This window comes from Pterocles gutturalis, unplaced genomic scaffold (assembly GCF_000699245.1).
Source record: "Pterocles gutturalis isolate BGI_N339 unplaced genomic scaffold, ASM69924v1 scaffold12807, whole genome shotgun sequence".
In the NCBI taxonomy this organism is placed as follows: domain Eukaryota; kingdom Metazoa; phylum Chordata; class Aves; order Pterocliformes; family Pteroclidae; genus Pterocles; species Pterocles gutturalis.
In genome coordinates, this window is record NW_010115509.1 from 11,945 (window position 1) to 36,845 (window position 24,901).

The 24,901-nt window shown below is 39.9% G+C and overlaps 1 protein-coding gene across 1 annotated transcript; it reads right to left on the minus strand.

The window, feature by feature from the left end:
- Positions 1-9,046: 9,046 nt before the first annotated feature.
- On the minus strand, positions 9,047-19,787 carry CAT (catalase). The gene is made up of 12 exons (XM_010075211.1): positions 19,615-19,787; positions 18,472-18,582; positions 17,017-17,147; positions 16,515-16,619; positions 15,717-15,842; positions 14,433-14,624; positions 13,401-13,553; positions 12,284-12,422; positions 11,471-11,601; positions 10,722-10,829; positions 10,019-10,105; positions 9,047-9,565 (listed from the first exon to the last, which is right to left on the minus strand). The coding sequence occupies exons 1-12, from the start codon at positions 19,670-19,672 to the stop codon at positions 9,500-9,502; spliced, it is 1,407 nt and encodes a 468-aa protein (XP_010073513.1). The 5' UTR covers positions 19,673-19,787; the 3' UTR covers positions 9,047-9,499.
- Positions 19,788-24,901: the final 5,114 nt, after the last annotated feature.

Sequence of the window (24,901 nt, forward strand, 5' to 3'; positions counted from 1 at the left end):
GGACAGAGATTTTGCAATCATCGACCCTGTCCTTTGGCAGTCCACGGAGGGCACCAGGGTCTGGAGGAGGCACTCAGAGGACTGTAGAAGACACCAAAAAGGAAAAATAGCTCTGGGGTAAACTGAAAACTGCAGGGAGGGCTCTGGGTCCACTCTCTGTCTGCTGCTTTATTCATGTCCCCAGGGGCAGGCGGCCAGAGGAGCTTCTCCCCTGGGCAGAGTGGTTCTGGAGTGGAGGCTCGGCCCGTTCCCGGCCAATGGTCCCAGAGCAGGGAGAGTCCTGGAGAGGAGATAAGAGCCCACGTGTCTGAGAGACTGAGAGCTGACCAAGAGTGTGAGAGACCCAAAGAGAGAGTGAGGGGGGAGAACTTCTGGACAGCCCCTCATCTCTATACGGGGCATGCCGTGCAGGATATGGAATAGACCAGTGGCCAGTTTGGGTCTCAATCCTAAACCCAAAACCTAGTCTTAGGCTAGTAATTGGGGCTGTGCTCCCTCCCAGCTCCTCCTGCCCCTGCAGACACGGGCACAGCAGAGAAGCTGGAAAGTCCTTGACTGTCCTGGCAGCAACTGTAAAGACCAGTATGTGACCAGCTCCTCCTCAGCACAAACCCAAACACAGCCTCTCACCAGCTACTAACACGAAACCAAACCTTAACCCCAATGCTAACAGACCCTAACTCTTACCTTAAGCCTAACTCCAGTGTCCCTAACCGTGCCACTAACAGCCTGTGACACTAAGCCTAACTCTAACCTTAACCCTAACGACCTCAACCCCAGCCCCAACGCTTCCAGGCACTAACCCGAACCTTTGAGTCACCCTGGAGAGGAGGCAGAATCTCTCCGTGCATTTTGGCTGAAGTGAGTACCACCATGAGGACACACTCCAACCCTGAAATGAAAGACTAACTTGAAAAGAGGACTTTGGGAACAAAAAAAAAATAAAATTGTTTGAGTATCAGCAGTTAAGCACACCACCGCGAGGACACCTTCCAACCCTGAAATTAAAGACTAACTTAAAAAGAGGACTTTGGGAACAAAAAAAAAAAAAAAATTGTTTGAGTATCAGCAGTTAAGCACTTTCTTACAATAATGAAAATGATGAGGTTAATAGAGATATCACCTGGTAAAATAAAAAAAAAAAGACAGAGAGAAGAAAGCCTCTGATGAGAAAATATTAATAAATAGAGATATCACCTGGTAAAATAAAATAAAAAAAACCAGAGAGAAGAAAGCCTCTGATGAGAAAATGAATGGACTTTGTGTTGTTTGTGCACAGATATCCGAATTGTATGTGCCACGCTCAGCACTGACGTTTACCTAAAAACCTTGAACCCAGGACCATCAGCCAGAACATGTAAAAGATTTGTTGCTAAACCATTTTCTGCCCTGGAAGATGTGCAATTCTGTTCAGAGGTTAACAGCCCAAAGTGCAATTCCTGAACCATGGGAGTAAAAGAAGCGATTCCTGAAAACTCTGTGGGAGAAGTAAGGAGTGAAGCAGGACTCCATCAGTTATTCACAAGCCTTTTAAAATTATTTTAAGCAGTCGTTGAAAATAATTTAATTGGGTAGTTGAATTTTGAAGAAGAATATTTCATTTTTTGGACCTTCAACATCACCAGGCTTCCAGTACAATTTGCAGCCAGGACCCCTGTAAGTCAAAATAAAATTTAAAAAAAAAAAAAAAAAAAAAGGTACAAATGTTTTCATTAGTTGAGGACCCAACAGTGTGCAGATGAGGAAAGGCGTGCACAAAGGTTGAGCAAGATTGATACAAAGGGCAAATGGGGAATAAATCTTAAGCAATATGGATCACGGCCAGAGCAAACAGGAGGAGCTGCCAAGTTTTCCCCAGGTATCTCTGGCCAATCTCAGGGTGGTGGGTAACATGGGTTTAGATGAAAGGCTGTCTCTATTGCCTCGGCAAAATATTTAATAGCTTGGTGAGATTTTACACAGAAGATATCGCTCTGAGGGCCATACAAATTAGTTACACAAGCCAACAGAAAAGCATTAAAAAAAAAAAAAAGTCTTATGTAAAGAGGTTATGGCACATGAAAACAGAGTGGGAATAAAATTAGCATCACCACTATAATGTTTTCTCTTAATATGAAGAATGATGGAAATAAGACAAAATATTAACTTACTCTAAAATACAGCCTTTATTCCTGCAGCTCTGAAATGCAATTTCTGTTCTTCTCCAACGGTCATCTCTTGAAATCAGAAGTCCAGGACAGGCAGCTTCCACTGGAAATAACATGGAAAATTTGGAATTAAAATGAAGCTTTTTTTCTCACAAATTCTCTCTGGAAAAGGGTTTTAAGAAATACAGTGTGCATGACAAATTCCATTTTATGCACAGCACCTCACATTAACAGCTAGATACCAAGTAAATGAAATTAGCACATTCAGTGTCTTCTGTGTTATAAAGCTGAATGATAAATAATAACAAAATCTTAATCTTTAACCAAAATCTGTATCTGTTAAAACGTTGACAGAAGTGAGCCAAACTTTTTATCGTATAATCACAGTGTTTATTTCATGGAAGTGTTGAAACTGTTCCCCAGCCCCCAGTCTTCCCAAACACGTACGTATACGCCTGCCAGACGCACAACTTCACTAAAAAAAAAAAAAAGTCGTGAATTCTTTGTTTTAGATGCAAAGGGAGAGCAGCATTCAGGAGAAGCAACGAGCATCAGAAGCACCTTGGACTCTGCACACGATGAGCAGAGATTTCTTCACTCTGGCTTTGCCAGATTCCCTGCACAAAGCCAAGAGCGATGTCAGGAACCCGCCGCCAAGCGCTACGGTTAGCCACAGCTACGTGGTTTCAGCTCCTCCGTAGGCGCCAAGATTTTCCCCACCCCTCAAGCTACCTAAAAAGGAACACCAGAATTATCGGCTTAATTTAACAGAAAGATAGAGGGGGAAAAAAAAATGCAAGGCAGGCAAAACTCTGTTAGGCTTGTGTTAAAGATTACACCTGGAGGCAGAGCAGCTATTGCATAAGCTGACGCAGCACGGGTCCGGGCAGCTCGCTGCTTCGGCGGAGCGGCTGGGAACGGGGCGTGCAGACCTCTGCTCGCGCCCTTGGGGTGGACGATCGGTAAAAGATGATGTTTGGTCAAACAGGGAATTTATTCTGCTTGTTTTCCTTTGATCTGGTCTATGAAGACAATGCGAACGTGAAGGAACAACGTGTTTACTTGAGTTGTTCTGTAAAAGCAAAGAGGAACCAAAGAGAAGGCTGGACGTGATCTCTGGGGGTGAAATAACTGCAGTGGGCTGAATCACAATGGTTGGGGTTGGAAGGATCATAGAATGCTTTGGGTGGGAAGGGACCTTAAAGCCCATCCAGTGCCACCCCCTGCCATGGGCAGGGACACCTCCCACTAGCCCAGGTTGCCCAAAGCCTCATCCAGCCTGGCCTTGAACCCCTCCAGGGATGGGGCATCCACAGCTTCTCTGGGCACCCTGGGCCACTGCCTCACCACCCGCACAGGAAAAAGCTTCCTCCTAATCTCTCCTCTCCATCTCCCCTCTTTCAGTTTATAACCGTCACCCCTAAATGATCCTGGACCAGCCCCGGGGAGAGCTGCCGTAAGGCATTTGGCATTTTCAGTCTGTTTGGGGAGCGTTGGAAGTGCAGCTTAGTCTGTGAACAGTATCTCCCGTCATCCCTATTCCTCAATAATTCTTACAACGTATATGCACGAGGTCACAGACAGATTCCTGAGACTTAAGTGTAGAAAGCAGAAAAGAGGCGATTCTTCCCCAGCTATTTGTTTGTGGAAGAGTGTATCCACTTGTGTGACGATGCTGTCAGTCCTGAGACAACAATCACTGTGAGACAAGGATTTACTGCACTAAAAAAAAAAAAAAAACCAACAAAACCAAAAACCCAAAACAGTAGGAAAGTAACAAAGTTCCCAATCCTGGTCAAACTTTTAAAATGCTGAAAAGTGAAAGGAATGAGCAAAGACTAACCACTGAAGTTAACAGACACAGCAAATCTATATAAGATATTTCTGTGATTTATCACATGCTATGAAACAAATGATTTTTTTCTTCCATTACAGCTTCAGAGGATTTGAATCGGATCATTGGATCCAACTTTGATTCCAGCAACCAAGCAAAACACCTTTTATAACCCTGTAACGATTTGAACAAGATGGATTAAGATCAAGGTGAACGTTTCTGAGGTTTTCAAGAAACTATGAAGACATTGTCTGCAAGTTCTTCTGAAAAAACCACAAAGTAGCCGGTGTCTACTGTGTTCTCTCAAGGTAAAGAGCAATGTATCATCATTTAACAAAACAGGTCAGGCTGCAACTTCTAGGCTGAAAAATGTCACCATTAATCACATCACAGCACCAGACCTCCCTGATCCAGTGACTTTGCTCTGGCAAGCAGGATAAAAAGAAAAAAAATTTTTTTTTTAAATTAAAAAAGCACACCTATCATTTTACCAAGCTGTAGTGTGTGACCTGAAAATAAATCTCAGCCCAGCTCCTGAGGGGCTGTTTACTCTCTGCCCGCAATGCCGTGAGATTTCCAGCCACGCTGGGGTTGAAGTTTGACTTTGGGCGGAACCCCACCATGACAAAGTTCAAGCTTTTATCAGACGGCGAAGTCACACCGGCTCTGCACAGCAACCCAGGCTGTAAACGTGCCTTTGCTGGCAGTGAACCCAGGCTCCAGCTACTTCACTTTTTGTTTTTTCACCACTGCCACTCTGTTCAGCCTTGACTAGCTTTCCAAGACTGTGCAAATATTCAACCCTTCCCACCTTGTGCAAACACAGGGCTTTCTCAGGAACCTTCTTCAGCCTCAGGGATCCATCCCCACAACTGAAAAGCCATCCTGAACTAGAAGAGGACCTCAGCACTTCTCCTGGGTGAGAAGTTTTCACGAGAAAAGCACATTGATAGTTTCTTCATGGGACAGAAGACAAAGGGAACACGAGAGATGCTTTGCAGGTACCTTAACCAGCTATCTGTGAGATGATGGTACAGCACAGATTAAAAAGGGCTTAGAACCACAGAATTATAGGATCATTAAGGTTGGAAAAGACCTCAAGGATCATGAAGTCCAACCGTCAACCTTCAGTCTGGATTCAAGAGCTAAGTGGGCATCTAGCAATTACTGGCAGACAAAGCACAAATCTGGAAAAATTGCCTTTATTCCTTTACAGTCAAACTAGAGCCCTAGCTCTTTTCCCAGTTCTGTCCAAAATAGCCTTACGCAACCGGTTAAGTCACATCCCCTACGTCAGTTGAGTCAAGGCTATGCTCAAGTCCAGCTTTGTCATGACCTGTGTCATGGTCACACAATTTGTGAGCCTAAGCATCGGTTCAGATTAAGTTCTACACCACTGTCTGGGAGGAAGGGCCAAGCACTGCATGTCACCATGTAATCTACCGTCAATACGAGATACGGACACGCAACACATCGCTGGGTCCATCCACTTCTGCACTACCGGTTTGAGGCCCCAAACCCCACAGCAAGCAAAACTCAAAGTGTAGAAAGAACCATGGAATGGTTTGGGTTGGAAGGGACCTTTAGAGGTCACCTAGTCCAACCCCCTGCCACGGGCAGGGAACTCTCCAACTAGATCAGGTTGCTCAGAGCCCCGTCCAACCTGACCTTGAGTGTTCCCAGGGATGGGGCATCTCCCACCTCTCTGGGAAACCTGTGCCTGTGTTTCACCGTCCTCATCATAAAACATTTATTCCTTATATCTAGTCTGAATCTCCGCTCTTTCAGCTTCAAACCGTCATTCCTTGTCCTATCCCTACAGACCCTATTAAACAGTCTGTCCCCATCTTTGTTATAAGCCCCCTTTCAGCACTGGAAGGTGCTGTAACCAAAGGAGACCCCTCAGGACCTGCTCCCAGACACCTGGGAAATACAGTCCCAGGGCACACATCTGTCTTCTTCCCCTCGGACAGAAGGGAGAAGGGAAGGACACAAGCCAGGAACCATCCCACAGGTGGAATGAAGACTGGAGGTGTTCAAGAAACATGTAGATGTGGTGCTCAGGGACATGGGTTAGTGAGTTAAGTGGTGATGGGTTGACGGTTGGACTTGATGATCCTCGAGATCTTTTCCAACCTTAACGACTCTATAATTCTATAATTGCAGGAAGGGAAAAAAAAAAAAAAGAGAGAAACTGGTGACTTACATGCCTGTCTGAGAATTCATGTATCACATCTCCAACTGGAGAACAAATAGCCTTTTCCTCCAAGAGGAGTAGCAGGTGTGTAACATTATTTGGCAAATCGACATGATCAATTTAATTGACACTAAAGTCACAAGGACCTAAACACTGCTTAAGAGACAACTTCCCTCAACGGCTTTCACCAGGCAATGAGCTAGCTGGGTTCAATAAAGGAATTCAGTGATTACTTTTTCTAAGATATTTAAAGCAGTAACTAACTGATCCAAACCTACCTCACCCTTTTTCCCCTAGAGAAAATTTAGCAGCTCTGTACACCCACTCATCTCCTGGCACAGCCCACTTCAAACATCCACCGAGACTCTGGAATCTGTTCCTGCTTTTGGCTACTCAAGTCCAAACACTTTGGAAAAAGGAAGACAACCTAGGAATAAAACGGAAGGGCCCATGAGAAGGCGAGACACTCCAGGAGAAGCTGTAATTGCCAAAACATAAGTTTCAAATTCATTCTCAATCCCACTATTACAGAAGTGCATCTAAAACAAAACATTAATAGGAAAATGTTGAGCAATTCTCCTTTACACAAAACTGAAAATTGTATTGCAACAACCTGTCAAAGGAATATTTGATTTTATTTGAACAGAACAAAGTCAACACACAAGTGAGATTGCCCACATGACACAGCACAGCCTTTTATCCTCACGGCAAGTAGCCTTAAATAGCTTTATCATCTTGTTCATTGGAAAAAAAATCCCATTATTGTTCTTCCAGCATTGCCTAACCCTCTCAGTGCCTTTTGAAAAAGTCAAGTTTCACTGTATAATACCTGTCATGGTCAGTTTAGCAGCACAGAACACAGGTCAGGCTTTTAAGCACAACCACACCGAGTTTTCAGAACAAAGGCACCTGCGGAAGGTACACACTACCCACCCAGCCCGGTCTGTGCCTTCTCAAAGTTACTGCACGAGATGTTTCCTCTCTTCCTCACTCTCCTAATGCTTGATTTTCTTTTCTGACTTGACACCAACCAAATTTCAGCCTAATCCCTACTCTAAACTAGTCCAACTGACAGTAGACTTTATTAATGTTAATCATTTATGGGCATGGCCAGATAAAGGCCACCTCAAGAAAGTTAATAAAACAGCTGTCCAAGTTAAACACCCTGCTAAAACCTCCCCAAGTTCACGTTACGGTGCCTTTTCCACCACCTGGTCAGCAGGTGTATTTCTCCACCGTTTTGTAAAGGTTACCTGACAATGTACAGTGAGGCGTGAGGCACACAGTTCCTTCCCTTGAAACAAAAAGCAGCGATTTAGGAAAAAAAAGTAACTGCAATAAGAAAAGCAGAACTGAACATGTGGGTAGCACAGATGGTAGAATAGATCTCTGTACTGACAGCTTTTTGAAAGGCTGTATGTCAGCTCTAAGGCATTCCAAGCGCTATATTTCAGCTCTACATCATTTGTATTAAGAAATGTTCTTCACTAAAATTTGAGTGAACCATGATGAAAAACTAGATAACCTTGTGAAAAACCTGTAAATTGCCACCAAAGTTTTTAGATCAAAAGATAATAAAAAAGTTCTTCAGCAAATAGAGGCTTAACATACAAACAACAACAACAACAAAAAAATCAACCCCCATTTCAAAAATCAACAAAACCCCCAGTAAAGCGGGACAGCAACTTTTTCCACTGCTGTACCACAGACACCAGCACCATTCCCTTTTCTGAGGGCTTAGGAAATTACCGAGTAATTTCACATATCAACAGCTGAGCAGAACTCAGTGCTTGGCCCCCACACATGAATTCCATGTGTCAGTTTTAAATCCAAGGTTTTTGTTAGCAGTCAGGGCCTGTGCACGCCAAATAACTAAATTCTGAAATAGATACCAATCACCCAGAACTCCAACAGCTTCTACACAATCTCCAAAAAACAAAGGTATGAACTTCATAGATTAAAATAAATTATTTGAAAAACATTTGCACAGAAAACAGACAACATGTTGCCAAGAGATTTTAAAATTGTTTTATTTCAGAAATAAAAGAGGAAGACAACATAATTCATTTAGCAGACACAAACAAAATTAAAGATTAAGCCTTGCTTTTTCTTTTCCAAAATTCATTAGGATTCTTTATTCCAGCAAGAAATATTCCCACCTGCTCTATTAGCTCCCACCTGCCTCACCAGGTAAAAATCCAACTGAATCCCAGAACAGAATAGACTACTGGTTCGTATTATTTTACTGCATCTACAGCACAGTTGATTTTTCACAATAGGTTAGCAGGTAAACGAATTGGAGAAGATGTGCAACAGGTTTTTATTCAAAACTCCATCAGCCTGGGCACTAATTGAAGTTTAACTCTGAAAACTAGCTTTGGCTTGATCAATAGAGAACAATATCAGATTATGGCAGTAAAATAACAGAATTTCAGGAACTACCAGGTACAGTTTTGAAAACACCTGAGCTTGAATTTGGCCAATATAAAAATATTCATGCATTTGGAGGTTAATTTCTCAGACACTTGGAAAATCAATGCTTTTCTATTTAAATTCTTACAGATTAGAAAGAATAATTTCCCTCCCCTAAGGGACTGTAAGATGTAATCAGTTTAGTTGTAAAGTGTATGTAATAAGAGAATATCCTTTCCTATCTCCATCTGGTCAGTTAAATCCAACCTTGCATTAGCACACAAACATTATCTTAAAATATGTATCAGGAATAAAATTTACATATAGTGAGATGAAATTTGTTAGCTCCTTTTACTTCTGTTATAAGGAATAAGACATAACCAAAGTTTTCTCAGACTACTGTGTTATCATTTTACTTCTGGAAGACCAAAAGTGACATTCAAAGGAAGTGTGTAAAAACGCATACAGAGAACTATTCTATTAGAAATACTGATCAACATTAACCTCTTAGCATGAAGAAGTTTATCCATTAGGATAATCACAGTATCATTACAGAAGTCCCATTGTGTGATTTAGCCAGAGAAATTTTACAATAAAAAAAATGAAACAGTATTTTCATTAAACTTATATTTGCTTCTAGAAAGGAAGACAATGTTTTAATAATTAATTTCCTTAAAAACACCGTTATGTTGTTAACAAGCAGTGAAGCACTAGTGTTGAAAGGCACTAGGATGGTTAGCTTGTGTTACCTAGTTTCCAATACAGATACAGGCACTTGAAAGCTTAATAAATCAAGCCTGTAAACCACTTCTGTATTTGTGCGTAAGTCTGCTACATTCATCATCTTCAACAGGTTGTCCTGCCGTTAGAAGGACGCAAAATTCAGAGAGTAGATCTCCGCAGCATGCTTTACAAGTTGGATCTCTCTTTGGCAGAGACACGAGATGCGGACTGGGTATATGTCCTAATTACATCCTAAAAAATAATACAAAAAAAAATTCAGAGCAAGTTCCATTAGAGGAGCTAGAGGAACTTCAGAAAAAATGAGTACTTGAAGCAAGAGGTTTGTTACTCTGTGTAGGAAGCACTGAGCCCAGGAAAGGCTTGTGGAAATGTTCCGTTACTATTACAAAGAGTGGGGAATCATTTGATCTGAAGAATCAACCTGAACACATCACATATCCTGTACAGTTATCTTCCCAAAGCCTCACAAAAATGCAACTGAAGCCAAGTAATTGTACATGATTGGTTAAACAACATTTAATTAAATGTAATTAGAGTGGTTTCCTCATTTGGTAATTCTACATGCACTGACTTCTGCCATTTAAACCAAATGGGAATCAAGATTAATTTCTCACTTTGTTTACAAAAGAAGCTAAGGTAATTCGCAGCCAGGCAAAAATTCAGCTACAGAAGTCATGAGCATACCTTCTTCCCCTTTTCAGCATTGTATTTGTCCAGCAACACCTGAACACGGGAACCATAGTCAGGATGAACATCAGTGAAGTTCTTCACCTAAACAGGAAGGCAGAACGGAAAAGACAACAAATTTTTTTCTCCATTTCAATGTATTCTTTAACACACTTTCTGCTCTGTCACCTATAAGCAGTACATATCCTAAGGAAGAAGAGGATGAAAACTCTTTCCCAAAAGTTTAATTCTGGCCAGCCAGAAATGAGCTATGAACGTCTTCAAACACTATTTCTCACGTAGATCTCTTTCCTGATTTAAACAAAATTTCCACTGGGAAGGATAAAGATCCTATCCTGCCCTGACCCTCACTGCCTTTTCCTTGTTTAGATCAAAACATTACACTGGCAGTCACCCGATTTTTGAAACACCAAGCTAAACACATAATGACATCCTTGATGGTCAACATCAATCCCATTCTTCCCAGCAGGAAAAAGTTACTTTAACGTGTTATACGTTATTTATGTTACACTGTGTAACTAGGCACATATTTCAGTGTTCTGTATTACTAATTGATATGAAAAAATTCTACAAGTTGCCTTCTCAGAGATGAATTCTTGCTCTTCCTCTCCATAAGCATATTGCCATTTCAACAAAGTTACGAGACTGCAAGAAAACCTGGACTAAAGAGCAAAGGCTAAAACCCAAACAGGCCACTTACAGCTCTCTTCTGAATGAAGGGTTGTGCATCCTTGAGATGATCAGCAATGTTTTTACACAGCCTTTGGCGTTCATCCTCCTTCAGCACTTTGGTATAGAAGTCTCGCACCTTATGATTAGAAGCAAAGCTTTATTTTGAAATTCCCAAAAGCAAGTCATTCTACCTGCAGCAGCCAATAATATTTTCTAGATTTTTAGGATTTATTATTACTGGAAAAAAATAGGTTTCACTTACAAGTCAGACAACACTTAAAATACTCAAAATACTTAAACTCAAAAAGCAACCGATTTGGGGTTGAGGGTTTGTTGGGTTTTTTTTTGGCAACCCTGCTAACAACCCTTTCCATTTCTAGCTTGAAGTAACTGTTGTTTATTGAATTAATGAAAACAAATAATACTGTTGGGGTCCAATACAGGAATTGATGATCATGACATTACACGCATACTCTAAGTTGCATATCTGCAGACACTAATCACAAGAAGGCAAAGTCACAACCTCTAATCAGTGCCCAGAACATGGATGGCAAAGGTCTGTGAGAATTCACTAACTGTCCTGTCAGCTAAAACTCAGTTATTCATTAAATTAAGCTGTATGGAGAGCTTCAAGCTCTCATGAGAGCTGAACTTCAGGTTAGCCCAGATGCTTCAGAGAAGAGCTGTGTCAGAATGATTCTTATTAAAATTTTCTAAACTGATCCTACAAACTCATCTTCTGTAATAAGCAATAGAAAGCCTTTTCATGCATCATACCTGAGTCACATTATCTTCATCTGCACTATTGAAGCGCTGCACATCTCCCGAAACGCTCATGCGACTCTCCCTTACAACAGGCTGATCTTCCGGACCAGTAAAACTATTTGGATAATAGTTTGGGGCACCACCTGAAAACAAACGACCCCCCCAAAAAAACCCAAAACAATCAGATGCCAGCTCACTCAGATTGAGTCCAAAACCAGAAAGTGTTCTTTGCCTAGAAGAACCTAAATCAATTACCCAGTTATGATTCACTTTATTAAAAAACAGCTGTCAGCATTTTTCTGTCAACATCCAGCTCAATATCAGGAGCTGTGTCTACAAGCCAGAGCTTAAAAGCACTTACTATGAACAGGATTTCACTAGCTTTTTGGGGGAAAATTTGGTTTATTTCAGAAGTAAGGAAGTCTGGCCACTCTCACAACAACATCGCTCAGCCAATTTTAACAGATAAAGTGATGGAAATTATTCAAAGTTTAGGTGGATTTGTAAAAACTGCAGGTGAGGCCAACTGAACTCAAAAAGGATCTAGTAATATAAGGAAAGGTACTAAAAGGCTGACAAGTATTATGATATAAAAGGAAAAAACCAGACGCTCAGGAAGTTATACAGCAATGTTTGACTTGGGGGAAAAAGAAGTCACAAGAGACACTGACTGGTTGAGGAGAAAAAGTAGGATTTCTCACAGTGTAGTAAGTTAGTAGTAGCCAATAAAATTGACTCTTCAGCAAATATCTTAAATCCCCTGTGAAGAGAATTCTACACTACATGTATAAGTATCATTATATTTAAAGATATTTTCATTACTACCTTGGTTGTCAGAAAAGCACATTGGTCCATCCCTCTGGTAATTGGCCACACGAGCTCTGAAGGGGCAGTTCACAGGAATTTGCAGATAGTTAGCTCCCAGACGGTGTCTATGAGTGTCAGGATACGCAAAAAGACGACCCTAAAACATTTATCACAAACATTAACTACTGCTTGCTGGAAGAGACCACGTTAAGTGCTATATCCCAATTCAAAGCATTATACATCATCTAGTAAAAGGGAGAAGGCTGTTTCCTTTGCACGTACATTCTTGACATCAAATTACATCCAAAGTGACACTCAGACACAAACTAACTTTGCTGGCACACCAGGGAAGAATGGCAGGTTGAGTTGCATTTATGCAGCTTGGGTATTTCCTGTCAATTTCAGGATGCTAAACCTATTCTGAAGCAGGAAAACGGTTACATATACAGAGGTGAAAATGACTAACAGTGCTAAACGCTACTAAAGAATAATATAGTGTTTTTCTACTTATTTTCAACTTTACATTTAAGAGTCAATTACATCTGAAATATGGTAGTCCCAACAATCTGGTTTTAATCTGAAATAGCATAAAATGCAAACATCCGTGACTCTGCAGACAGTATAGTCTACTGCAGCCAGTTTTATCATGTATTTTGACCTGTAAGAAATCTGATACTACTTCTAAAGAATAGGCTTGCAGTTGTGTCAGGGATTAGTTACATCTGTGTATTAGAGCATTTCAAGTCCACCTCTCACAGTCATAAGGGTTTATAATATTAAGATATACTGTAAAAACATGAAAAAATACGCATTGCTGCTATGGTTTTATCCCATACTTCTTGCCAGACTGGCAAATTTCCCTGTCAACTTGCAAGATTGTTGCAGATGCCCTCCAAATTCTAGATTTTGTATTCCTTCAGTTCTTCTCCCATCCTCTTTATATTTACACTTTGGATGAACATATCAAATGGTGATCATTAAAAATCTACCACCAAGAAGAAACAAACCCCAGAACCAGTTCCTTTCCATCTGTCAGGCTTACTACTGCTACACAACCAGGGATAGAAACACTTTCATAAACAGCAAAGCAAACATAATGCTCTTCAGGTAAAACCTGAGGTGCGTTGTAGTTTACCTGCAGCATTTTATCAGGGCTGGGTTCAATGCCAGGTGGCATGTTGCTAGGATCATATGCCATCTGCTCTACCTCTGCAAAGTAATTGACAGGATTCCTGTTCAAGACAAGCTTTCCCACAGGGATGAGAGGGTAATCACCATGCGGCCAAATCTGTAAGACATACCACACACACATTAAAATCAACATTATTATAGTATTATGCAGCTTAAATAATTATTAGGCAGTATTTGCTCGATTTAAGTCTTGACTGAGAAAATATATTACTGAAGAAATTTATTTTTTGCTAACAAACATTTTGAGAAATGTCTTATTTTAAGAAGTCTTTTGCAATTAATACAGAGCACTAATGCAACTTATTTAATCATCCCAGCATAGTCTCAGGACTTGACTAATGAAATGAAATGCCCACAGGCGCTTGAAAAGCTGCCTAGGGATGCTAATGTAGGTGGAACTGGTGGCATGACTGTTTTCAGCTACTTCAAAATGCAACCAGCTTAACCAGCCTTTTCTTTGCCATCTTAGCCTGTACTTTCAAGTTCAAAAGTCTTCAGCTATTTTGGGAGAGCAATATTAGAGAAAAAAAAATAAACCAACTAAGTTTATGTTAATATCTTTCCACACATCATTCCTTGGAACAGCCTGACAAAGTTAGACCAACAATCACAAGCTACATTATCAACAATACTTAAAACTAGCGAGCTCAGGGTGTGACTGCACAGTCTGAGATCACACTTCTGAAGCAGAGTGCAGTTGTAGTTTAGAGTCCTGGAATCAAGCCCTATCCATATTTCACTAAGGAAGACTAACATCAGATATAACATCAGTACAATTTCATCTCCAGAGTTTCTGACTCATCATGACCACGTAACAAACAGTACACTTAAAACAGAAGGGAAGGATGAAAAAGACTAACTAGAACTTAAGAAAACAGTGCTACTCCATGGAAACTTACTTTATTTCCTATATTTTCATCTCAGGACCTTTCTTAAACTATCTGAAATTGAATAGTCACAACAGCATCAGAGATACCTTAGTTAAATCAAAAGGATTAAATGGAAACTTCTCTGCTTGTTCGAACGTCATAACTTGAATGTAGAAGGACCATGACGGAAAGTCCCCCTTGGCAATGGCATTGTAGAGATCACGTATGGCATAATCAGGATCAGTAGAGGCCAATCTTTCTGCTTCTTCAACAGGAAGATTTTTGATACCCTGGTCAGTCTAAAAACAATAAAAGCAGTAGCACCAGTTACAACATGCAGAAAGTATTACACAATTAATTAATTAATAAGAATGTACTTTAAACAAGACACAGAATCCAAGAATGCGATTGTCCATCTTCCAATCTGCAATAATTTCAGTTCAGAAAAATAGTACATTCAACAGCTGCCTTCTAGATAAAAACTAGTTCTTTCTTTAGCACTAAATCTCACTTTCATAAGCTTTTGACAACTCAAGGGCTAAAGTACAATCCCTCCTAGTTTAACATAATGACTTCCCAAATCTTGCTTCAAAGGTAGATGTTCAGCCTCCACTATAGTCTAACGATGTAAGAAACTGTACTGCCTCTAAAACTTTGATGGGAAGTTGTTTTCAAGTGAGATACACTAGAGATTGCTTTCTCACAAAAGTGTGGAAGTTCTGGGAGGTTCTGTGAGCTTCAGATGCAGGGCTCCTGGAAACAAGAGTTCTTATATTTTGGCATACAGCTGAGGCCATTTTAAAAATACTACATCAACGCAGCTCAGCTCCAGAAGACAAACAGGAACAAAAAAGAGATTCAGAGTGAGAGAACTCTTACCCAAACAAACACCTGAATCCAAATGACTGTATAGCCACGAACGTATCACACAGTGAATAAAACACATTTCCCAAGGGCTAGAGGATTCTTGCATCCACACTGAATGATAGCAAGGGAGTCTGATATGAAGTTCTTGCACAGCTTCATGCCCAAAACACCCAGTGGTATGAGGCTGAAATGTACCAAGCTGAGCTAGCTGCTCAGAGCTCACCATGCAAGTAGACCAAGTTCTCCAACAACAAGAGGCACTTCTTACTACACAGGAGTTCCTCCTAGTCTAGTACGTACCTACTGTGTCACAGCAAGAACAATGATGTCTGTCATATTTGTTAAAGGTATGCAACTGATACAAAAACCACACACGCTTTTTTGATTGAGCCTATGTACCAGCAAGTCTTTTCGGAACTAAACTTGAGAAGTCAGTGAACATTTTTAGACAATCTGTTTAAACTGTTCTTTTTTATCCAATATGATGTACACCTCCAATAGATAACTGAAAAAAATATCAATACCTTCACATGGAATTTGCAGTAAACTGCTCTTCCATTAGCATTAACCAGTTTAAAGGTATGTGATCCATATCCATTCATATGGCGAAAACCATCAGGAATACCACGATCACTGAACAAGAAGGACACCTAAAGAGAAGGAGCAAACAAGATTAATGGACTCACCAGATCAAGGATAAAGTGACCATTTGAGACAAAGTTCGTTTATTGCATTAATCTGCATCACTGGAAACTATCTTTATGTTATGTATTCCCTGATGAATTTCTAGATTAAATTTAAAGAACATTATTGCAATAAGACTGCTTTGGTTTTGCACAAAAGAACAATTGTGAACTAAACCTATGTGAAGTTTTATGCCCACATGAAATATTTGGCGAAGTACAAGACATTAACCTAGAGACAATGTTATGATTTCCCACTGAAGTCCTTAACAACTGGTTCTTCAAAGTCCTCAAGCAGTAAACATACCACTACGCAAGCATATTCAAAAAAATGCTGCTTTTCTTTAGGTTTATGATCACAAACAACACTTGTGGTGCTTCTTTTTCCAATTAGTAATTACTAGGTTTATACAGAAGCCTTCCATTTTCTTTTAAAAATTACATCTATTAGGTTTTTGTGTAGCAAGAAAAAAAGGCTAAATACCCATACTCACAGCCTTACAAGTTATTATAGGCCTTTCACCTTTACTGTTCCTAAAAGATTATGTATACTTCTAGATAAAAGATAGAAAAGAGAGAGCTTGCTGTCATAACATGATTTTCTTGATGGCACAAAATACAGTCAAAGGAGAATCTTACTTGATGCAAACTTTCAGGGCGAAGAGTCCAGAAGTCCCACATCATGTCTGGATCCTTCAAATGAGTCTGAGGGTTCCTCTTTTGGCTATGGATGAAGGATGGAAACTAATTTGTCCAGAAGCATAGGAGGGAAGAAGGAGGGAGGGGGGAAAAAAAATGTTCTGTAACACTTACAAATCATATGGGGTATACTAAGCAAGTCCTAGTATAAAACAAGACAAACTGTTTTTTCAATACACTTAGGCACGAGAGGAACAGCACACTGAAAGATGAGACAAAGTTGCAAGATTACTAAAAAAATAAAAATAAATCTTCCATTGTCATGTTCTTAAATGCATTTACTTATTTTTAAATAACACTTTTTCAAGTCAAAAATGTTCGAACCATCTAACAAAGAACAAAGTTCAAGTGTGTCAAAACAACAGCTTTTGCTTCTCAGTGAAGCAAGAACGTGATGTGAACGAACTTTTGGACTCTTTCAAAAAAAACTGTGCTTACTCACCAACATTGCATCCCGAATGAAGAAGATAGGGGTGTTATTGCCCACAAGATCCCAGTTACCCTCTTCTGTATAGAATTTCATTGCAAAGCCTCGAGGGTCACGAACGGTATCGGCTGACCCAGATTCTCCAGCTTGAAGAAACACATGAACACACAGAAATGTTATGATAGGAGGTGCATACAATTTGTAAGCATAAAAACATAAAACTCAAGAATATGCCATAAAATTCTAAAAGGGTGGGGCATATTAATTTAAGTCTCTTCTAAATGAAGGAATTTTTGGCATATTTTCAACAGTATTTCAGGCACTGGAAGTTTACAAAGTGGCAACAGACACCCACCTAAGCATTTGGGGCACATCCAAAAGAAAGAAAACATGCATATATCCACTTGAACCAATTAAGAGTGGCATTTGCATTGTCACAATCAGAGACACTTTCAGATTGTAAGGCTGAATCTGCTAGAAACACATGAGTTTCTGTGCATCAAATAAGTGTGAAAGCTCTCACTTGGAAGGCAGCAATGTAAACACCTACCACAATACCTGAGCAAAAGTGTTCCAGAAGTATACAGGAACAGCTAATGATAAACATCATGATGAAGTAACTAGGACGCTCATTCTCTCATTAAAAAAAAAAAGTGTACTACAGAATAGCTGGGAAGAAACGTGTTCAAACAGAGCAGGGGAAGGAAAGGTAACGATGCAACAACCAACTTCAGCACACAGTCTGCAGATCAAACTCAGCTGCATGTCTTGCCCGTGGGTAACATTCCATGATCCTTTCAGTTTTGGTGACACAGGGAAGAGCCCGTAGGCCAAAATCAGCAGCTCCCTGAGCCTTGCTGGACTACTTTGTCTCCAGTACTATTTCCAGAACTGAATCCTCATTAGTATTCCTCTTCTTTTAAACACGGATAGAGTAGTGACACAAGTTTTGAAAGATTATTTTTCTATCAGACAAGATATTGATCATAAAATACGTTTTAACTAACAGCATTTAAGATTTTGCTAGTTTATGCATTCAGCTCTTTAAAATATAAGTTTATTTATAGAAGACTGTTTATTCTTCTTTGACCAGTACTTACTTTACAGCATTCAACCCCAAAACATTCCTACAGCATAAGAGATTATAGCTATTTAATATTCAAGTGTTAAACTGCAGCATTCAAGTGTTGATTACAATCCATGCAGAAACAAAGCAAGTGTTCTGTCAGGAAAAAAAAAAATAGCCCAGCCTACCCTTTCTGTCACATTGCAGAGGGAAAAGTGTCTACAGAGAGCTCTGACAGAAAGATACAGAAGCTGCTTAAGGTCTTACAATTTAAATGGAACTCACAAAAGAGGAACTGGTGGGCAGAAAGCATTTAAAACTACCTTAAGTGCTCCACAAGGCAAACATTGCTATCAGTGTAACTATGGTACACAGGAAGATAGGCAATAACTTTAGAGCCTTACCAACAGTGGAGAATCGTATAGCAATCGGAGTTCTTTTTCCAATGTGTTCAAACACTTTTGCCTTACAATACTGGGTAATATCATGAGTGACTTCAAAATAGCCAAAGGCTCCTAAAGAAAAGTAATTTCAAAATATCAGCTCTAGATACTTTCCACTCACAGCATGCGTGTTATTCCATTGTGGTCCAAGATACAACTTCAAGTCAAAAGGAAACACGGAAATATACCAGTTTAAACAGAGTTTATACCTATGCACTAAAACACTCAATTTATTGTCACAAAATGAAATTTGCTTAACACAAGCTCCTATTTGCAGGATGCTCCCTCTCCCCTCCTTACCTGATTGTTAACAGTTCCCAGCAGCAATAAAGACTTCATTCCCACTGTGCAAAATAATAAACAGCAGCTTTTTGGATGCTCTTCTAGCAACATTTGCATATTTAACTCAGAGCAAAACAAGTATTTCTTTAATCCTGATGTGTATTGCAGAATTTTTGTTCCACCTTCAAGCCAGATGAAGCAATGAAGTTCCTCTCACCCCCACAGAGGAATTTTTCCCATGTACATTCATATTATAATAAAATTCAGCCCCATATTTTCTTCTTCTAGGGCAATACGTAATAAAAATCAGAGCTGCAGTTCTGCTCTAAGATCAATAACAAATTGTAAAAGCAGTTGTGGTTTTTCTATTTTTAATTTAAATATTAGACCATCATCTTCCTTTGTCAGATAGACACACTGGATGACAAAGACAAGAATTTCTATCAAATACTGTGCAAACAGACATTAAAATAGAGATAGGTAAGTCTTCCTCTCCAGAGGAATGGGGTACTATGGAGGAACAGACAGAGGAAGCAGAGATTACAGCAAATATAGTTATAGCCCTTAGATTTTTACTGTGTTTTCTCTCGTTTTTTGTTCTTTTTTTTTTTTTAAATAGTTTTTCAGTGCTTGAAGTTTTGGCATCGAGTTCTTTTAAACCAGGCCTTACCACTGTTGTTGATATATAATTATTTATTACAATCTATAATACTAAATTATAGGTGATATGATGCAATTTATCTGTCACAATCTATGTGTCAACTCAAAGCCTTTCTGAACTCCATTCCTACACAGAGACAAAGTATGTGTCTTTAAACATACCTGCCCCTTTCGCATGTACAACTCTTTCAGGAATCCTCTCTCTGTCAAAATGAGCCATCTCATCAGTGAAAACAACATCTTGAACAAGAAGAGGTCCACGTGGCCCTACTGTCAGAATATTAAGCTTATCTCCTATGGGGTTCCCAGAACCGGTGGTCAAGGTATCTGGTTTCTGAAAGTGAGAGACAGTCAATATCACAACACCAGAAATTAAATGCCCTCTGTATTTAAGCCACACAGTGCACATGACTTTTCAACTGTTGTATCACAGGACATATTAACAAGTATATAACAAAATTACAGAAATTTTTGGAACAAGTTACAGAAAATATAGATGTCTAACTACATCACCACAGTACTACATCTGGGGCTATTTAAGAAGGGGAGTTCACACCACCTATAATCTGAGAATGTCTTCCATGGTTCAGAAATATTACTTGTTAAGCCTACCTTGCTTCAATAAAAACATAAAGCGTCAATCTCAAAACACGCATCAAGGTTCTGCTTGCCCACCACCTCCAGAGGAGAGGATGGGAAGAGGGAGAGCTAGAAAAGGAGTAGCCGTTGGCAAGTAATATGGGAGAAAGGAGAGGAAGAAGGTAATGTCAATACAGGGATGGAGGCACAAGCAAAGACCTAGAGTCACACAGTATAAAGACTACAAGGGGATACCCATGATTACCACTGGTCTGGAAAAGCTATGGAAAATAACGTAAGCCAGAGCACCTCGTGAATCATCATTCTAGACTCCTGAACCATGGAAGGACTAAGATTAACAAAAAGCCCTATGAAGCCCTACTGTCAATAAATGCCTGGTCAAAACAACAAACCAGAACTTATTTTTTTACTAGCATCATTATTGTCCTTAAAGAAACTGTCCAAATTAGCCCACACTCATCCTTTTCCCCTCCCTTCCATACCACCCATATGTTAACCATTCTTATAGAATTCTTAGAATGGCAGCATCTTGCAGAGTAGACATGACCCTATATCTGAAAAAACAGCCACTCCAAGACAACTTCAAGAAATACCTGTTGGAACTCTGTAGCACTATAATTGAGTGTACTCCCATTTTCTTAAAAAAAAAAAACCCAGTAGAGTAGACTTTATTTGCATCACATATGGGGTCATATGCTCCTCCAGTCCTATTTTACTGGGTACTGTAGAAAACCCAGCGAGAAAGGTACATCAGCTCCAGAGACCTGGTGGGTGCAGGTGTCAGTTTTTCCTGGAGCACATTTAGTAACTGTTAGGAGCCAGGGTGATGTTTGCAAAGAACTGAGAAGAACAGAATAGAAGTTAGTACAAAGAAAAAAAAATAAAAGCAAAGAAAAAAGTTCGCAACAGAGTGCGTGCAAATATCCAAGTCACAGGTTATGACCAGTTAACACTAAATCCAGTTTCATGTTGTACTAAACTGACATACATCCATGTGGGCTCTCTATCCATACCACCATACCCTCTTCTGCCAGTAGCATCCACGCACCTGAACCACGGGAAACACACCAGGACAAACTCATTCATCCCCTCCTGACTAGTTCTCCATCTTTTAAAGTTCTAGAAATGAAAAGGGGTGATGAAGAGAAGGAAAAAGTAACTCTTGATGAGAGAGCCTTCACTACTATATCAGCAACTTTATGGGGTTCCAACTTTTACACTGACAATCTAAACTCTGCTTTAAGTGTTTCAATTACTGGAAACCAACAAAATTCCAATCTGTATCCTAAGAAAGAGTATACTGACCTGATCTAGCCTTCAAGCTTGTTTTTTTCCCCCCAAGAGGCAACCCACAAAGGCAGGTGAAAGAAAAATTATTCACATCTACACCCAGAGCTCTGGATGAGGCAGAGTATATAGGGCGAGTTATATACCCTTTGTTTAACTCAGGTACATAAATAACCACATGAAAGACATTTGACAGGATAACTGCATTTCCAATGTGTTCTTACTAATATGCAACATGCACTACTTTAGCTGGCTTGAATTCCCAAAATATTTAGGTTCTTTATTCTTCATTCACCACTTCATCAGCATAAAGCTATAAGCATGAATTCAATTCCCTAAGTACGTTTGAAATCCTAACCTACATTAAAATTTGTAAAAACATTTTAAAAATAAGACAACTTATATCTGGTTACAAGCAGGAAATCAATGTCAGAAACCTACAGGAAAGGTACCAGTTTAAATAAAGTATTCTTTACATGTAAAAGAAATATACATATATATATATAGCTTTAAAGTATTCTTAAGTCAAAGGAACATCTGCTTAAATCAAAACATTATCCATGGTTTGTCAAGGAAAATATGCAAGAGCAGAAACTGTTCACAGTATTCTTTCCACTGCTTATGTATCACATGCTTCCTACCTTATATTTCACTCAGCTTTAAATGAGCCAAAGAAAACAATTCCACTGCTCACTTTGTGAGATCACCTGCTCAGACCGCATGGGAAGTTCTTCCATCCTGAGTCAGTCTGAGTTCAACTTCTTAACATGATATCCTAACACACAGGCCCCAGACAATGTACCACCCTCACACAGGTATGCTTTATTACCTTTCAGCTTATCATCTTAAAGTAGAAATTGCTTTAGTTGCCATTACAAATGAACTTTTTGAATTAGAATGTAATTTTGTATACAAAAGTAACTACAAGGACACGACTGTATCCAAGGAACTTTAGGAAAAAGCTCATTCATCTATTCCACAATTCAGTCTTGTAAATGTAAAATCTTCTACTTCAAGATATCCACTCTGCACAAGTTGATGCAGTTACATTATCAGCTCATTATCCTGACATTTTCTGTACTGAGGTATGAAAGCTACAAGAAAACCATCTTGAAACCCATTCTAAGCCTCTGCTTTGAAGAGCCCTTTCTTAGAACATGGCACAGGCAGCAGATGATGAGTCTACAAAATGCTCACACATCGCAACAGTTTTAAATTTACTTTTTTGGTCAAGAAACTTCTCCAGAGTTTGCTTAGAAGTACTTTTTATTTTAATACACCTTCCAACAATGCCAATATTAATTTCCCTGATTAAAAGTTTCATGTTTCTCACAGCTAAACCCCAATGTATTAGCTTTCCTAACCATAAAATCATTGGGTTTTTTTTTTAATTTATGACTCCATCATACTCATTTAAGACAGGCAAGCTCGCTGTACAATGAGGAAGAACAGATTCTACAAATGGCATCCTAAGCTGCTGCATTTTCCTCTCCAACCTTCTTATGTTATCATCCATCATAGACATTTCCACCCTTCCCATCTGTTCTGCATACAGAGAGGCTTCCACTTCACCCCCACTCTAAGGAAGCCTGTGGCACTGCTACACAGAAATCCTGTGTACAGCTTCAGCACCATTTCTCAATTCTGACTACTATAATTTTCAAAAAAGCAAATTTGGGGATTACTGGTAATTTTTTTTTTTTTTTTAAACATGAGACATAGCTCTTAAGACCCCTCCAGTCCATGCAGTCGCTTTTTGAAGTCTCTAATACTTATGTCGTCTTGAAGCAGCAACCAGGTTTCGCTCAGTCAATTGAAAAACACAAAAGCTATGCTGAATCAGAGCCCTGCTTATCCTGGAGATCTTCATAAACTCTAAGCAGCCCAGCACAACGCAGTGGTAGGACGACAATGCACCTACCAACACCTATGACCTTATCTTATACAAAGTCCTTGCAAAAGCTTGGTAAAAGACAGAAATTAAATTAAAAAAAAAGTGAAACCTTAGTCTTAAGGAGACTTTTTGAGTCCTTTTGATTCACCTATGCCTTTGTAATATCTTCTGTGTGACTACCTCAAGGGCAGACAAACCCCTTGCATATCATCTGTAAGCCATGCATGCTACAAACCTTTATTCTTTGTTGAGGTAATACAGCCCTTCTCAAACCAGCAGCTTATACTGTTGTCTAAACCCCACATCTTCTATAATGCTAACATTTAAGACTACTCCAAGTAGTAGGTAAAAGCACAACTTTTTGAAACTAAACCTACTTTTTTAAAATGGCATGATATATTCACTTTAGTTGTAGGATAATTTTAACTGGGGCACACAAAACAAGTTCCATCAGCATGAAGCGAGAGGATAAAACCACAGTAGTTTTAAGAAGAATTCTCATAGTGCTTTTGGACCCGAGTTTGTTTGATGCCCGTATTTTCATATGGTTGGGAGCTGCATACAGTCAAAACCTTAAAAGATAAGAACTTTTAAATCTGCATGTGTATATCATTACAGCACTAACCTGCTACGAGAGAAAGAAGGGAAACAAAGCCAGGAGAATTTTAGTCATAGCCCTTGTAAACACCACACATCAAAGTACATACTTCCAGGCATTACTGATACTTTGGCACTTCGACACAAGTCACTTTAAAATTCTAATAAGTCCTCCCTACCTTCTATCTTAAGGTCTCATGACTCCTTATGCAAGCCAGGCTTTGGGTTGCCTCCCAATCTCCAAATTAACCTCAGCTTGTATTCAAACACTGCTTTGGTACAGAAAAGCCAACATCCCTACGAACAGTATTATGGTACAAAAAGAAAATACTATGAAATATGCTAGAATATGATGAAGTCACAACTCATCACTGGTAGGTAGTTTTCATACAGTACCTTTTAGAACCAAGGGGAAAAAACAAAACCAAGATGATTTAACTACCACAAACAGGGGGAACTGAGGCATCCACTCGTGTCTTGTACGACTGCTGCCTAGTATAACCAGCAGAAAAATTATTTAAGGCTAAATACATGTTTCTGTCAGAAAGTACACAGTAGAAACTGTTGCAGAGATTTGACAAAGAAGGGACATCAACTCTTGCAGCATTTACACATCTACCCAAACATTTGGGGGTATATTCTACATCTTCAGAAGGCTGAGTGCCATGTTGTTGACTACGTGCCATGATCACAATTAGCCACTTGCCCCAATCCACTTCAACCTGGTAAACAACCCGCCACATATCACGGAACGTGCCTTCACTTCTATTTTATTCCCTAGTTACATTTTCACTGGGCTCCACCAGTGCGATAGCAGAATTGAAAATAAGAACATCTGATCTGAGACAAAAAAAAAAAAATTTCTCTCTGCCCACGGACCTGCCTGCTTGGGCACAGCCAAGCCCCTCTCCCGCCTGGCAGCGGAGGCTGGGGACAAGGCAGAGCCGCAGCAGCGCTGACCGCCCCCATCACTCGCTCCCAGCTCCGGCTTCCCCGGGCACGGCACCAAGGGGAGAGCTCCGCCTCACGGGGCTTCCCCTCGGGACAGCCCGAGCCCGCGGCCCCCCCCCC

What these genes read in the sequence shown, in the direction of transcription:
- CAT (XM_010075211.1), bottom strand. Translation starts at nt 19,672, where the DNA reads ATGGCTCATTTTGACAGAGAGAGGATTCCTGAAAGAGTTGTACATGCG. An exon ending in TATACGATTCTCCACTGTTG is followed by an intron (nt 17,148 to 18,471) that starts GTAAGGCTCTAA and finishes TGTTTCTTCAAG; the next exon opens with CTGGAGAATCTGGGTCAGCC. An exon ending in TCATTCGGGATGCAATGTTG is followed by an intron (nt 16,620 to 17,016) that starts GTGAGTAAGCAC and finishes TGGACAAATTAG; the next exon opens with TTTCCATCCTTCATCCATAG.